We start from the raw sequence: 15857 nt of genomic DNA, 5'->3' as shown, positions 1-15857 counted from the left end.
TACTTTGCCTCCTCTATCCCCAAGAAAAAAAATAAAGTTGCAGGGAGGCGGAGAGAGCAGCCATCCTGGTTTCCTCCCCTGGTGTCTGCGGAAGGACTGGGGCCGCCGCGGGCTGGGAGAAGGCGCGCGACCGGGCGGACCAATAGCAGTCAACAGGTCCGGGCCTCGGCCGGGCCAGGGGGCTGGGCGGCCGGCCCCCCTCCGCTGTCTCCTCCCCCGCGGGCCGGCCGGTGCGGGGAAGCGGGCTCTGCGCTCGCGGCTGCACCGGCCTCTCAGCGGCCGCGAGGGCCGGGGCTCTCGGGGTGGGGGCGGGGGCGGGGGTGGGGCGGGGGTTCCCCGTCGGAGAATCCTCCCGCGGGGCTGGCGGCGGGGGGGAGGGGATGAAATCGGGGCCTGAAGGATTAGGAAGGACTCGAGCTCCGCACGAGCGCGGCCCGCGCGAGGCATCCTGGGTAAAAAGTGGCGGCGCGGCACCAGGCGAGCGGGGAGAAGAGCGGAGGTCAGAGGTCAGGGCCCTGGAGCCCCGAGTGCGGAGCCCCCCCGCCCCCCACGTGAACGCAGCGAGCAGGAGGAACCTTTTTGTTTTCCAGCGTGCCGGCATGCTCCCCTACGGACCGAGCTGCTTTTCCTGAGCCGGCGGAGAGAGCAGCTCCGTCCCGGATCTCCTAACCCCACCCCCTGCCACCGCCGACACACAGCCCGAGTCTCCCCTTCCTATCAACTCACTTCCCAGCCCCCCGTACCGGCTCGCAATAACGCAGTAAATTTGCTTTAACAACAAGTGGGGGTGGTTGCATTTACTCCTCCCTCTCCTCTCTCCTCCTTCTCTCGCTGCGGCTCTTGACACTACTACAAACCAGGACTATAAACATAAACATGTGTCACACTGTAACTGGGCAGGTAATATACGGGTTTGGGGGAGGGGGGTTGGTCGTCGCTTGGGGGGCTGTTAAATGTGTTTCACGTGCTGGCCGGTTTGGGGGGCTCCCCACACACACCGATCCATGGGCACTCGGTCACTTACTCATTCAGCCACGCAGACCCACAAAAGCAGACTTTCCAATAACCACCGTACCCCAAAAGCAAATACATTTGAATACGAATCCCTCTTCTTACCCAGCCACCGCTGCCATTTCCTCTCTCGGCGAAAAGTAGCCTCGAGACTTGAATCCCCTTTCCTTTTCAAAAATTCTTTCCCAGATAGCAACACTGTACATTGTTTTCGACCTAAATAGTACACCGATCTCTTCCCATAGACAGCCCCTACACGTTTTGTGCGCAGAAAGCTTTCCAGACAGCAAGAAAGGTGATTTCAATACCTGAGTTCGAAATCTGGAATGTAAAGGCTATTTCTCGGGCTTTGCCTTCATGCATCTAGCAACTTCTGCTCTAAGTTGCTGCCAACGGCGCCGTGGAGAGTCTCCACCGCGAGCCTTTATTATTGTTATTTAGTCTGTATTTACAATGCCGCTCAACTTTTTTCTCATTCCCGGTTCGACAAGCCTAGCAACAACTACTTAAGGTAGAGTAAAGCGAATCCCCTCGCAAGCTTTTTGGCTTGAAACGGAGGGAGAGACAGAAAATGTTCAGATGGAGAAGTGGTTCCCTTTGTTCTTTCATTGTTTCTCTAGGAACTGGTGACTACAAGGACAAACACTTACCTTCTCTTCTTTTTGCTCCAAAAAACAGACGTTCCCATCAGCCTTAAATACACAATCCACCTTGAAAGTAACTACGGATGTCAGGAGAGTTTGTATTTCATGCTTTTTCGCTCTCTGCCCTCTTTTAGCGTAGGATTAAGTTGCCGAGCACGTTGCTGCAAGCTGTAGCCCCCCGCCTTAGTGAATCGGTCACGTTTAGGACCCTCTAAGTCCATCCTAATTCTGCCTGTAGAATTGAGGGTATTGGAGCTCTAAACTTTCAATAGGAAAGGGGCCTGCGACTACCCAGCAAACTTGTAAATACCCTGACATTTTTTACCACTGTGTTTTTGTACCACAATCACCAAATAGAATTTACTAAGAAATATTAGATATTTCTTCGAGGGAAGTTTTTCCTAAGTTTATTTTTAGCATCGCCCTACATAGACAGTAAAAAGACAGGTCTGTATGGGCATTTAACTGAATGGGTGAGTTTCCCATGTTTGTTATGCCATGTGTATTTTAAAAACACAAACAAAACACTACTAGAACTGAGAAAGGAAGAAAATAGAAGTTTGAATTATAACGTTGAGGAATGACTTAAAGAGAGGCGTTTATGACTAAAAATTGGTCTCAAAAGCGAAAACTAAGCTTTTCAAAGTTAAAAAACTTAATTTTCACCCTATGATTTCAAAATAAAAAAGCGACTTTTCTGGTTAACATGTGATGTTTGTCAGTGTATAGTGCCCGGCCTGGTGGGCATTACTGCCCAAACCTTGTTTAAATCTGATTATGATGTGATTTGTTGAAGTCATGAATATGAAATGATCCTTGTGTATCCATAAATGTGAACTTGGGATTTTTTGATCTCCCGCTTTTTTGTGTGCGCCCAGTAGCTGCAGCAGTGGAAGACAGTGATTGGCTCCAGTGCTCCTAGAAGGATTTGGGCTGAAGCCAGGGGAACAGAACCAGAGGATTCCCTGTACAGAGGCCATCAGGCCCCACATGTCTTATCTTTCCTTTCTCCCCTCATGGGTGCTCAAAATTTTAGTATGGCTTCAGCAGCCCATAGGTAGGCCTCAACACTTAGTGTCATCACTTCAGTCTCCACACATTCGACCCTTGTGGAAAATAAACAAAAATTGGGGCAACACAAATAAACTGTGGCTTTTGATATTTGTGTATTATATAATATATCAATGTTGAACTCTACTTTCTCAGATTTTTTTTCTGTATTCAGGATCAATTGTGAGAGACCCTGGTGTCTCATAGGAAAATATTGCAACAAAACAAGATAATTGGGGGGAAAGGAGGTTGCAGTAGGAAAAGTGACTTTTCTTTGATAGCATTTAATTGGAATTAAAAGATTCTTGAGCTGTAAACATTCTTTATTTATTCAGCACACATAAGCAGGCATTGTTTTATCACCATCATAATTATGGTGTCCTTTAAACTGGCTGATAGCAGGAAAGATAAGGGAATGTGCCTGTAGATTCAGATCAGGTCTCCTTTCTTTCCCTTCCTCCCTCCACTCTCTACTACCCCCCTCCCATTCCATCCTTGGTCACTGGGTCCCCCATAGCCCTTGAGATAAGGAGAATAGGAAAATTTTGGCTTACCCATTTCTTACATCATGAAAGTGATTTGTACCACACACTAATTTGATGCAATCTATAACCTTCTTGTCTCTCACATTTATAACTGCTTTTTAGCTTGCAATATCTGTTATCTGAAGAGTTGCCTAATGCTCACCTATATAAAATCTTGTCCACGAGGGTTTGTTGCTTTACCTTTGTCTAATTCAGAAAGCACACTCTTAGGGCTTTTTCAGAACAAAGCCTCACAAAAACCCCTTTACCTCCAAGGATTTGCAAATTTATAAAGGCTGCATAGAATTCAAGATGAGTCAGGGGGCAAAAAAAGGGTAGAAGGTCACTGCATTTTGATTATGGGTCAGTAGACAACATGGCATATACTGTGTCCCAAACTTCTGTTAAAAACAGGATTTTTAAATGCCTAAGAACAGAAGGATGGGCCCTTTTGGAGACTTGCCATGATTTGTTTGGATGAGACAAAAAGAAAAAATTAAGGAAAATATACTAAGTTATAATTTAAGTTGTTCTTTAATTTAGCCATTTCCTCCTCCTGCATTCTCATTCTCCTCCCAAACAGCAGAGAACATGTGAGATTAGATAAATTTAGGTAAGAATTGTCGACTACCACACAAGCTCTTATTGTCCTATATCCTCAATTAATTCAGCTATATGAGGCTTTGAATTATTATTTTAGTCTTTGTTACGTTGTAAGTATTATAGTTACTTTTGGCTAACAGTACAAAAGGCTTCTTTTATTCTTCTAACTAGTATACTTACATTGTTGAGGCCTTTGTGATGTTCCTTGGTCTTTTCTGCCTGAATTCACTTTGAGCAAAATGTGCCCAGCAATCACTAAAACAAATGTATATGGTGAAGAGTTAGGCAGTAAGGATGGTTATGGGGGGGGGGGGTATGCGGTGGTCCTCATTTAAATTATGTATGTATGGATGAAAGCTTGGAAGGAAAAGGATTATTTTAATGCTCTTCGGTACTTTAATTATATGACAGTTGTAGTGTAGAAATACAAAAGTACTCTTAGGTTTTCCTTCAGGTTTTCAAAAGAACTTTCCCCATTAGTAAACTACTTCTGCGAATTGCTATTGCATTTCCCAGCTAACCATTTAAAAGACTGTAAATGTCGTGTGCATTACTTTGCCCTAGAAGAAAGAGGTCAGACTGAATTGCAATGGTATTTAAACATGAAATACGGTAAAAATAAATCAAAATAGATCATCTGAAGGTAAATTTGACCATTCACACAGGATAAGTAAAGGCAAATATGTTCGTATCTTCATAGCCCATCCCTTTAAAAACTGAAAGTGCTGATTTTTTACAATAAATGCATAAGTAAGTGAACATTAAGAATGTATTTCTCTGTATTTGCCACAAAGGATTCTCCTTTAGCAAGCAGCTTTGTTTTCAAAGCTAAAATACTTTTTATGATAGTGTGTAGATTATGCATTCCTCACAGAGTAAATAATCTCATTTAACTAACAAACTCAAAGCCTTTTATATATATACCTAAATTCTCAATAAGTAATTAATTCCCTGGCCCCTCAGAGATGGATATACACAAAATGTTAATTCGGGCATATCCACCAACATATGTATATGCGTTTGAGAAACATCGAAGTTGATATATCTTTTCTTAAAAAAGAATTTGAATACAGTCCATCATCTGAATTGGGTTCATCTTTGATTGTAGAGGCGGCTGACATGGTCAACAAATTTATCAAAGAAATCCCCTGGCTTTTGAAGAATAGTACTTTATACATCTGGATCTGCACATCCAGGCAAAGTAAGTAAATTATTGCATAACTTTAAGCATAATTGATAACAGACACCTTTAATTTTTCATCCCCATTCTTTTGGCCAGCTTTCACATTAATAATCTAAGCCATAAATGTTGGTAGCTATTGATCGAACTCCCCTGTGTGCATGCAAATCCATCTTAAAGTCCCCTGCCTTTCATGTGTGAGCGCTCAGGGGCCTCTCCTAGATCTTTTTATCGGGATCGACCCCCAATGTGCCTGGAGAAGACCCCGGATATGCAACGTGTGCTGATGGCCGCAAGAAAGCTGTCTGTCACATTCTCTGTGTGTGTATGCTATGAGTGTGAATGCGCGTGCTCACGCCTTCACACACACACACACACACACACACAGGATGGGGGAAGTTAAAGGAACAAAAGAATGTATTAGACAAGAAAAAAGATGTGTAATAGGAGTATTAAAATGTACAGTGTATGGGTGCACATACGAAGATATTCCCATAAATTGTATATATAGACAAATTCCCCAATCCCCCAGCTTTTATATTTCTTTTTGATCCACCAGATTGTACCCTTAGTTTAAAAAAAACACTTAATATGCTACTAGTTTTAAAAACCACCTATATTGCCAGTATTTTAAAGGTTGAAAGAGAGGAAGGGAGAGGAAAAGAAGGTAATTTTGAATGGTTACTAAATCATGTTGCCATATGCAGGAGGCATAGGAGTGTGTGTGTGTGTGCGCGCGCGTGCGCGTGCGCGCGCCTCTGTGCGCGCTCGCAAATCTAAATAGGAATCGAGAACAACTAGAACTACCTGGCCAAAAAAAAAAAAAAAAAGGCAAGGGGGGGTGGCGGGGTGCAACGCTCTAGTCAACCTTTTGTAATGTCTTCTCAAAGGCTTTTTCTGAGTTTACTATTTCTTGGCTGTTTCACTCTTTGGTCGAAATCTTAAGGCTGGGGGAGGGGAATTGGACGGGGGTGGGGTGAGAGGAAGAGGCTGGCAGTATATAAGTGCATCAGGAGGAATTTTAAAACATTATTGTTGCTGGCAATAGAAAGACTCTGGTCCTTCCACCTTAAAAAACAAACATCAGCATCTGCTTTTCCTGGAAACTTTGCTTTCTGCTTAAACCTTCTGCATTTTCCCTCCTGTGAAAGTGAAAGAGAAAAACGCAGTGTGATGGATCCAGATGCAAAAGAAAGCCAACTCGGTGGATGGTATTAGCTGTGACGAGGCATTGTTCATTGCTGCCTCTCGGTTACGTTTAAAGCCTGAAATATCACGAGATCCATTCAATGATCCTTCTCTCATTCAAGGGACAAAAATGTAATTTGCTGTAGCTCTGATTTCTTGGATGGAAATGCTAGCCTTAGATTTCAAAGGCAAGAACTAGACATCGCGGTTTGTACACACATTGATTAAGTTGAAGAGCGGCGATTACATCTGTGCTGAGTGCAACAGTAGTCCAGGGCTGACTTTTCAAATCCCAACCTCTGAGTTACAGACTCTCTTAAATAGACTTCCTTAATTTCCGGATGCACTTCTTGAAATTCCCAATTCTCTTCAAAATTCCTGGGAAATTACAAGGGAGATGAAGGTGGGGGTGGGGAACTATGGCCGAGATTTCGTGCAAACTACCTTTTTGTATAAGATTCCTGGTTTTATGTTTGGGTTTTTTTTTTTTTTAATCTTTTTTCTTTTTTGGAGCCATACCTGCTTTTGCTAGCCAAATCAGAGGAGTGGAAGCTGAAACTTTTGGACATAAAGGAATAAATTATTGTACATTTTTTTTTTCTTGCAGGCTCAGAAATATCCATTTATTCTTTTGACCTCAGGGATGTGTCTATTTTTGAAGGAACAAGGAAACATAAATGCCTGGGTTACATTTATGCTGTAGTTGCAAACACCTAACAGTTAAGAAGATTTTGCCGAATTTTGCAAAGCAGCCAACAAACCACCTTGGGATCGTGGTAACACAACTGGGAAGACCCGTGCTCTTATTTGGCAGTATTTTGGATATCCTTGAAAATGACAAAATATACCTTAATTTGAATAAGAAAAGGTTAAACAATATTGATATTCACCCAAAGTGATTTTTTTTTAAAAAGCAGATACTTGGCTTTCATGGAGGAAAAATGGGAGTTGTGGAAGATTCATTTAAACTACCAAGTAAAAGCATTATAGACCACTGAAATAGTCTGCATTGTACATCAGCACTTTCTTTTCATCGTTATTACGTAAAACCTCTGGAAGTACTTTGGGCGGTTTACGTTTTCTTTTCTTTGCTGCAGAAGCAAGCTGCTCCCTGGAATTCTGACCTGCGGTGAATAGGACCTAGGCAAAGGCTGTGCTGGGGACTCCAGGGCGATCCCGCCTCCAATCCAGCCTGGTTAATTGTGAAACGTGTACACATTTCTAGCTTATCTATGCTTTGTTATGGGTCTGACGTGAAACTACCTCCTCCCTACACCACCCCCCAGCAGAGAACCCAAATCCAGATGAATTGTTACAGTGTTTCGGAGCCGGAGCCCTGAACTGCTTCCTTGGTCAAATAACTTTGTTTCTGGTTGTAAAAAGGTATTGCAGGAGGTGGGGGGAAAGGAAAATCGAGCGAAATTCAAAACGTAAGTCCGTACTGGGGCGATTCACCGCGCGGGTTTAACTTTGGAGCTCGCAGCCGGTCTCCTTCCCCATTCCCATAAGGGAAATACCAGGCTATTCTGCACATTTTCACTTACGCTCCATTTTCCAAAGGAAAAGGGGGGTGGGGTGTATCTATTTAGGCTTGATAATGTTTTTAAAATGCTTTTCTTTGAAATGATAATAGCTGTAGCGGTAAAATGCAAATAAAGCAAAAAATAGGCAATATTCCTTTAAAGGCGAATATACAGGGGTTTTTTTTTTTTTGGTTTTTTTTTTTTTTTTTTAAGCATATACACACACTGGTTCAGATGAAGTCTGTGAGTCAGGCTGTTTCTGAGCTCCGATAGTTTAATGGAAAGATTTATATACCGACTGTATTATTTACTTTGGGAGGGGAGGTGGCAGTATAAGGGTATGCTAATTAGCGGGAGATTTTGGGGGGAAGGGGTGGAATATCAATTTTTATTGCATCACCTGTCAGGAGTGTCCAATCAGCGCTGGCTTTAGGGGAATTAATTGATGAAGGTGTCTCCGGACGAGCTCACTTCACTCTGTCATTTTATTTGTAGCTAAAGCAGCGACGGGAATAGCAGCTGCATTTCTTTTCTCTTTCTCCCTTCACATTCCATTATCAAAGTGCTCCAATGGAGAAGGAAGGAACAGAGGGGCCCAGGTACTGATCTGCATCGGGGACTTGCACTAACGCGCTGGCAGATCAGAAACCGGATGGTTTTTTCCCTCTTTTTTAAAAAAACGAAAACCAAAAAAAAAGCAAGAATCAAGTCAGTGTAATTTCACGTTGGCTTTTTGTTTGTTTGTTTTGTTTTTTTTCCAATAATTTCGCCTAGAGTTTGGCACTCCCTTCGCCGGGAATAACAGTCTTTGTTATTTTATTAGCAGGATGCCTTGAGACATACGCAGCATCTGGTGGAGGATTAACATACATACATGTGTATGGACGCGTCACGTATATATTTGCTGCAAATGGTGGGGATCATTTAGTGCCCGAGATGGGAGACCTGAAGTCAGGTTTTGAAGAGGTGGATGGCGTGAGGCTCGGCTACCTCATCATTAAAGGAAAGCAAATGTTTGCCCTCTCCCAAGTCTTCACGGACCTGCTGAAAAACATCCCGAGGACGACCGTGCACAAGCGCATGGATCATCTGAAAGTGAAGAAGCACCACTGCGACCTGGAGGAGTTGCGGAAACTCAAGGCCATCAACAGCATCGCCTTCCACGCCGCCAAATGCACGCTCATCTCCCGGGAAGACGTGGAAGCGCTCTACACCTCCTGCAAGACCGAGCGCGTCCTCAAGACCAAGCGCCGGCGGGCCGGCCGGGGCCTGGCGCCCGAGGCGCCGCCGCCCGAGCCCGCCGCCGGCCCCCGCGCGGCCGTCTGGAAGGACCGGCACCAACTTTGGCGGGGCCTGAGCGGAGCCGCGCGGCCCCTGCCAATCAGCGCGCAGTCCCCGCGCCCCGGCGCCGCCGCCGCGCGCCCCGCCGCCCATCTACCTCAGATTTTTAGCAAATACTCGGGCTCGCACTACCCAGAAATCGTGCGCTCGCCTTGCAAACCCCCTCTAAACTATGAAACTGTCCCGCTCCAGGGAAACTACGTCGCTTTCCACTCGGACCCGGCTTATTTCCGGACCCTGCTGTGCAGCAAGCACCCGGCCGCCGCCGCCGCCGCCGCTGCCGCCGCCGCTGCCGCCGCCGCCGCCGCCGCCTACTACTACCAGGCATCGGCGGCCGGGCCCCAGCCCAAGGCGGCGGCGGGCGGCGGCGACGGCCCGGTGAGCTTGACCTATCGCTGCAAGCGCAAGCGCGGGGGCGCCAGGGACTGCGTGCTCCCGCCTCGCGCCGGCGCCCGCCGCCTGCTGCTGCTGCCCAGGTCCAACAAAGCCAAAGCGGCGGCCGGGGCCACTTGCCTGGAGAGGTTCCATCTGGTTAACAGCTTCTGCCCGCCTCCCCACCACCACCACCACCACCACCATCACCACCACCACCACCACCACCACCACCACCGCGCCCAGCCGCCGCCGAGCCGCCCCCCCGCCCATCACCCCCGGCCGCAGCCCCATCCGGGCGGCTTCCCCGAGAGCTGCAGCAGCGACTCGGAGTCCAGCTCCTACTCGGACCACGCGGCCAACGACTCCGACTTTGGCTCCAGTTTGTCCAGCTCCAGCAACTCTGTGTCCTCGGAGGAGGAGGAGGAGGGGGAGGAGGAGGAGGAGGAGGAGGGGGTCAGCGGGGCCTCGGACTCCAGCGAAGTCAGCTCGGAGGAGGAGGACTCGTCCTCGGAGTCGGACTCCAGCTCGGGCTCCAGCCAGGTGTCGGTGCAGAGCATCCGCTTCAGGCGCGCCAGCTTCTGCAAGCCGCCGGGCGCCCCGGCGCAGGCCAGCCTCCTGTGCCGCCTGGCCGCCGCCAGGCCCGCCGCTCCCGAGGCCGCCGGCCGGCTGCCCGACCTCAGGGGCGGCGTCAAAGCCGAGTCGGCGGAGGAGTGGACTCTGCAGAGCTGGGCCCCCAAAGCGTCTCCGGTGTACTGCCCGGCCGGCCTGGGGAGTTGTTTCCCAGAGATAAGGAACGATAGGGTATCTGCGATTACATTCCCACACTCTGAAATCCCCGGCACTGTAAGGAGAACTGACCTGACAATTAACTGCCTGGCGGAGGGCGCCTCTTCACCCAGCCCAAAGACCAACAGTGTGTTTCCACAACAAAGAATACTCCGAGAAACTAGGAAATGCCTGCAAGCAACTCCTGCTACACACTGCGCAGATAACGCCACAATAGCTGCTAGGTTCTTCTACAGCGATTCTTCGCGAGCAGCAGCAAATTCAGGAAAAGATTCCAAAATCCCCCCTTGTACTGAATTTGCCTCGGATCTGCCCTCTTTGCAGACTGACCCTGGCGTGGATGCAGCAGCAGCAGCAGCAACAGCAACGAAAGCAGAGAATCCCTGCACTGACACGAGCGACAAGACGCTGCCACTTCTGCACAATATTAAAATCAAAGTCGAAGACAGTAGTGCTAATGAAGAATATGAACCTGACCTTATTACAAATAAGCTAAAGTGCGAGTGCAATGATACAAAGGGTGAGTTTTACAGTGTGACTGGGAGTAAAGAGGAGGACGCCTTGCTGACCACAGCCAAGGAAGGGTTTGCATGCCCTGAAGAAGAAACTCCCTCCTTAAACCCACTGGCTCTGAGTCAGGGCCTCTCATGCACTTTAGGTTCTCCAAAACCTGAGGATGGGGAATATAAATTTGGTGCCAGGGTGAGAAAAAATTACCGGACACTAGTCCTGGGAAAGCGACCTGTACTTCAGACCCCTCCAGTCAAACCAAATTTGAAATCAGCTAGAAGCCCTCGTCCTACAGGTAAAACTGAAACACATGAAGGAACACTGGATGATTTTACAGTTCTAAACAGACGCAAAAAGGTAGCCAGCAATGTAGCATCAGCAGTGAAAAGGCCGTTTAGTTTCATGGCAAATTTTCCTTGTCCACCGTCACTCGTTATTGGGAAGGATGGGGATCTGTGGCCTGCATACTCCTTAAACACCACTAAGGACTCCCAACCTCCTCACAAGGCCCATCCTATCTGGAAATGGCAGCTGGGCGGATCTGCAATACCTCTTCCACCTAGTCACAAATTCAGGAAATTTAATTCATAAAAGTGTTTTGGAAGATATTTTCTTGAACCATATTACCTTCCTTTTGTTGTAAACTGCACAGGATGGTTTGTACAAGTCCATTAATGTGTTACACCCCCTTTGGAGTCCTGGTTTATCACATTTTGAAGACAGAAATCGGATTACTTTTTTTTTCCATTGCGGGTTTTTTTTTTTTTTAGTAGGGTGGGGGTGGGGTGGGAGAATGCTTGGTTTACATTCCACAGACTACTTCAGGCTAAAGACTCAAGTAAAACTCAGTTATTACGGTAGAGCTGGAACACTTTACTGTTTTAATGCTAATAATGCACCCGGTACCTCAATTCAACTGCTACAAATAAATGTCAAAAGGTTGAATAATAAATATTACAATGAGCCATTAAGTTTATGCACTAGATTTCAGACCTGAAAGTGTAACTTCATTCAGTGAAAGTTTGTTAGGTTACATGGTTACACAGTGAGGTAGCAAGAAGTTTCTGTGAGCCCAAAATGTTTTCTTCTGGAGCTCCTTTGTGGGGTATCTTTTCCTCTCCTCATTCCCTCTCCAAAAGTAGTTGCACTTAATTTTTCCTTTTTTGAGTGGAAAGATTGGGGAGTCCTGATTGAATGCTGGTAAAAGCTGCCTCATATATACTGAGTAAAATAAATATGAGATTGTATTTTTTTTTTGTAAAGGGTGTGATTTTACTTTTACAGCCACTCCTTGCAATTAGAAGAGTCCTTTTTGTGTTCTTACCCAAAGGTTTTAAATAAGGTGACTAGTACTATTGTCCTGCTTACCTTGTAGTCTGAACATGACTCCTCAAACTTGTAAAACAATTAAAATTCAAACTTGCAAAACAATTAAAATATTTCTCTTAAGAGCAGGATATTTTCTGGTCTGACTCCTCATAGTGACAAAGCATTAAATACACCCAAGAAAAGTAAAATGAATCAGAGTTGTAAGAATACCCAAAATGAAAAATAACACTTATTTCAGGGCTTTTTGGTACTAGAACTCAGGCACTTGGATTGTATTACATTTTACTTTTCCTGCATCTCTCTAAACTTCTGTTTTCAGACCATCCTGTGTATAGAGCAGGAGAGTTTCTACTGCAAGTGACAATCAGAGGTGACTATCTATGTTTGCACTTAAAATCAAAGTAGTTCAACATGCAAATGGCTAGGGTCTAGCCCTTGGTAAGGGCCATGCTGGTGTACTATGTTGTGATGATGGAAGCAGTAAATCAAAATTATGGAAATTTGCACTGTTGAAAAGCATGCTTTAGCTTTATTTTCAATTAAAAATGCTGTTTAAAATTCCTGGTTCCATACATTTCTACTTATTCTAGATTGAAGAACGGTTAACAGAAATGAATGGTTTTGTTGACATTTTCACTTGTAATGTTTTTGCCTGAAAGAAATGCATTTGTTGGGTGTAGTGTTTTGTTGTATTACCATGTGATGACGCCAGTGAGGTTCTGTGCAAAACACTGGTAGATTTCTTCCTAAATGACAACAAAACTTTACAAACTTGTTACAAAGCAAGTGCAAAAAGTTTCAGGTTTAAGAAAGTGAAGCAGAGATCAATTGCCATTTTAATGAAAGTTAAATCTAATAAATTTTGGCCCACCTCCCTCAGCCTGACAAATTATGTATCTCAGATCTTTGCCATCTGAAACTTAAGGAGCTGCATCTATAGATCATAAATCACAAAACAAAACAAAACATCAATGAAATGTTTACTGTGTGAATTTAAGTCACTATTTCTCATGGAAATTCAGTCTTTTTTTCCCCCTTAACCTTTTAATTCCTACTCCCTTTGAAAATTTTCTTTTGTCTATAAATGTTTCAGATAGATCTGGATGGTCTCAGCTCTAATTGCTGTATATGCTCTGTGGTTTGACTCTTATTGTAAAAGACAGAGGCTGAGCATACCTGCATCCAAATACATTTGGATGGAGTAAACAGATGCTTTGAACTGCCTCCCTTCCTTTCCTTCTTGAATGTTGCCAGATGTAAGTGCACTGGATCCTTTTTTATTGGCATGATAGATATGGTCAAAGCAAAAAATTGGGGGATGTTATCCTTGAATTCATGTTTGTGTGTAATTCCAAAGACCAGTACAAGTTACAGTTAAAGCATCAGAAAGCTGAACAATTGGCTTCTCAGTTTGAGTTCTTTCCTCCTTGGAAGGCAATACAGAATTTGGGTGCAGTGAGTTGTCCTGCAAAAACAATCTGTAAAAAGTGTGACATGCACACACTGGAAGTCTGTCATTTCTAGTCTTTAATTACTGATAAGTCAAGAGAGTTGAAAGTATGATGACTACTATATTTAGTACTTTTCTTGTTGGTTATGGAATCACTGTTAAGAAATTATAAATTGAGAGTATATTTGAACCCTACAGATCTTGGGTGTGGGTGGACCACGAGATGGAGTAAGCATACTTTAAAACAAATATACCCTATAGAATTTCTGACATAAAATATCACCCTCCAGCTTTGACACTTGGTCTCCAGCCCTCAGAGAATCAATAGTTTCAGTTTATAGGAGCTGGAGAATGAGCAGCATGGAGGCATTCCAGAGTGATACCATCAAAAGGAAAGAAATTAAATAGTCAACACAAATTTCACCCCACAGTACTCCTTACAAGCCAGCCAACCACAGCAAAACTTGAGTTGGGGCTTCTGTTGGGAAAGTGTACCAAATGGTATTCTGTAACTTGCAAATATAAGGTATTCTTTCAATTTCTGGTGGCCCCTTAGCTGTCTGCCCATTCTGCTGTGGGAATTATTCTTAGAACAGTTTATTTCATTTTGGTTGTCTTATGATTAATGACAATATCTAGATTTCCTAAGATACTATAAATGTCCCATTTGTTCAAAAAGTTAAGCCTTATTGAGAGAAAAACAAAAGTTACCTCCATTGACAGATTGCATTTTTACATTTAAATGTTTTCAGGTGATAGAATATTTTTTTAAAAGGCACTATATGGTCCCAGGGTCCCTGATTCCTGTGTCTAAAGCCCAACACTCACAGACATGAGGAAAATGCAGGAAAGGGCTCTTTCTCTGACTTTGAGGAAACAAGTTTATTTGGGGTCTCCTAGAAAAGTAGTTTCCTGATAAGACCATGAAATGAAGATTTAATTATTTTTTAAAGAGATGCGTGTACTCTGTCTTCCACAGCCAGGTTATCTGCCTTTTTCAAAAAGGCAGCTTGCTCTTACTCAACGATTTACTTTTTAAAGCGGGTGTTTTTTCCTACTGGCTTACTTGATTACAGTGGAGTAATCTCAATAATGGTTGTTTATTTTAAAATCAACAACAAGGAGCCACAACTAAACAGCAATAACACAAACTAGATGGGCTGGTGTGTGGGTTTTTATCTTATCTGTGTCTGGGTGACTTTTAATGGTCTAGAAATTCCTCAAAGTTCAGTCCCAAGAATTGGAAGTTTCTGCTGATATGAGAATGATAGTTTTGTTTGCATGCAGGAAGAGATGTAGACTAATTCCTCAAAAGCATTTTTTTCAAAGAAAATGAAAATCCTCATGTTAAGAAAAAAAAAAAAAAAACATTAAAAAATAAAGCATTAGCATCTACGAAAGACCAAAAAATGTGGTGAGTTTTGCTTCACCTTACAAATAACTTTCTGCTGAAAAGGATATGAAAAGGAGTTTCTAGAGCCAAACTAGGGGTAAAAATTAAAGGCTCCCCATCAACTAACCTCAGGAAATTGGCATGGAGGAACAGGGCATTCACCTTAGGGAGTCCACCCAGACGCTCCGGTCTTCCCTTGGATTTCCCCCCATTCCTGGAAGAACTATTTTTAATGCTAGCTTTGGTTTTGGTTTGCTCCCTAGGCCAAAGGGCATTTTGCAAACTAGCCTGGGGGTGGGGACTTAGGGCCGACCTAGGAGGTGGGGGAGGGCTGCATTTTACCTGTTTGGCAGGCCTCTTTTGCAATTAAAAAAAAAGAAAGAAAAAAAAGAAAGAAAGAAAGAAAAAGGGGGGGGGGGCAGCTATCATTCTTTGCCCAAGCCCTAGGCCCCCGCTCCTCTCTCGCTCCTTTTCAAACTGTGGCGGCCTCACAAGCTCCTACTTTAAAAGGCCTGAGATGTTTTGCATGAAGCCCTCACAATAGGGGTTGAGGGAATTGACAGTTTCAAAAACAAGGCGTTCAGTCCTTTCCAGCTGCCAGGCCGGCTCTCTCGCACCAACTCCCCGCTCCTCACTGCTGGTGGCGTCCTCGGGAGCCCGCGGCCTCTCCCACCCCGCCAGCCGGCGCTCCCGGGCCCCGCTCCGCCCCCGGGCTGTGTTTGTAAACAGGGGTCAGTGTCTAGGGGCTGCAGGCGCGGGCTTCGGGACAGGCGGGCCGGCAGGAAGGCAGGGGACGACCCGAGGGCCGAGCGGGTTTTAGGGTCGCTTTCCCCCTCGCTGTCCCCCCCCCTCCCCGGGCGTCCCTCTCTGGCCACCGGGGTGACCCAGGGCAGCCCTCCGCTTTCTGGCCTGGGCCACTACCACCAGAAAGATGTTTAAATGCCGCCATT

At 45.1% G+C, this 15857-nt stretch overlaps 2 protein-coding genes across 7 annotated transcripts in view; one reads left to right on the top strand and one right to left on the bottom strand.

The window, feature by feature from the left end:
- MLLT10 (MLLT10 histone lysine methyltransferase DOT1L cofactor) overlaps positions 1-1789 on the bottom strand; it is a 240833-nt gene extending 239044 nt beyond the window's left edge. For both annotated transcript variants that reach the window (XM_016224702.2, XM_016224706.2), the window contains exon 1: positions 1662-1789. The gene's annotated coding sequence lies outside the window, so the exon portion shown is untranslated. The remainder of the gene's footprint in view (positions 1-1661) is intronic.
- On the top strand, positions 773-14668 carry SKIDA1 (SKI/DACH domain containing 1). Of its 5 annotated transcripts, XM_087825431.1 has the most exons (4): positions 773-900; positions 4941-5033; positions 6808-7583; positions 8547-14668. In XM_087825431.1, exon 4 carries the CDS (start codon positions 8660-8662, stop codon positions 11324-11326), a length of 2667 nt encoding a protein of 888 aa, XP_087681557.1. In that variant the 5' UTR covers positions 773-900; positions 4941-5033; positions 6808-7583; positions 8547-8659; the 3' UTR covers positions 11327-14668. The 5 variants fall into 5 exon arrangements, with proteins under 5 accessions (XP_087681557.1, XP_087681567.1, XP_087681548.1 ...); XM_087825441.1 differs by lacking the exon at positions 773-900 and having other exon boundaries at positions 4728-5033; XM_087825422.1 differs by lacking the exons at positions 773-900; positions 4941-5033 and having other exon boundaries at positions 6067-7583.
- The last annotated feature ends 1189 nt before the right edge of the window (positions 14669-15857 follow it).

The sequence above is a fragment of the Miniopterus natalensis genome, chromosome 1, assembly GCF_054644295.1.
Source record: "Miniopterus natalensis isolate mMinNat1 chromosome 1, mMinNat1.hap1, whole genome shotgun sequence".
Classification (NCBI taxonomy): Eukaryota; Metazoa; Chordata; class Mammalia; order Chiroptera; family Miniopteridae; genus Miniopterus; species Miniopterus natalensis.
This window is presented reverse-complemented; position numbering and strand designations above follow the sequence as displayed.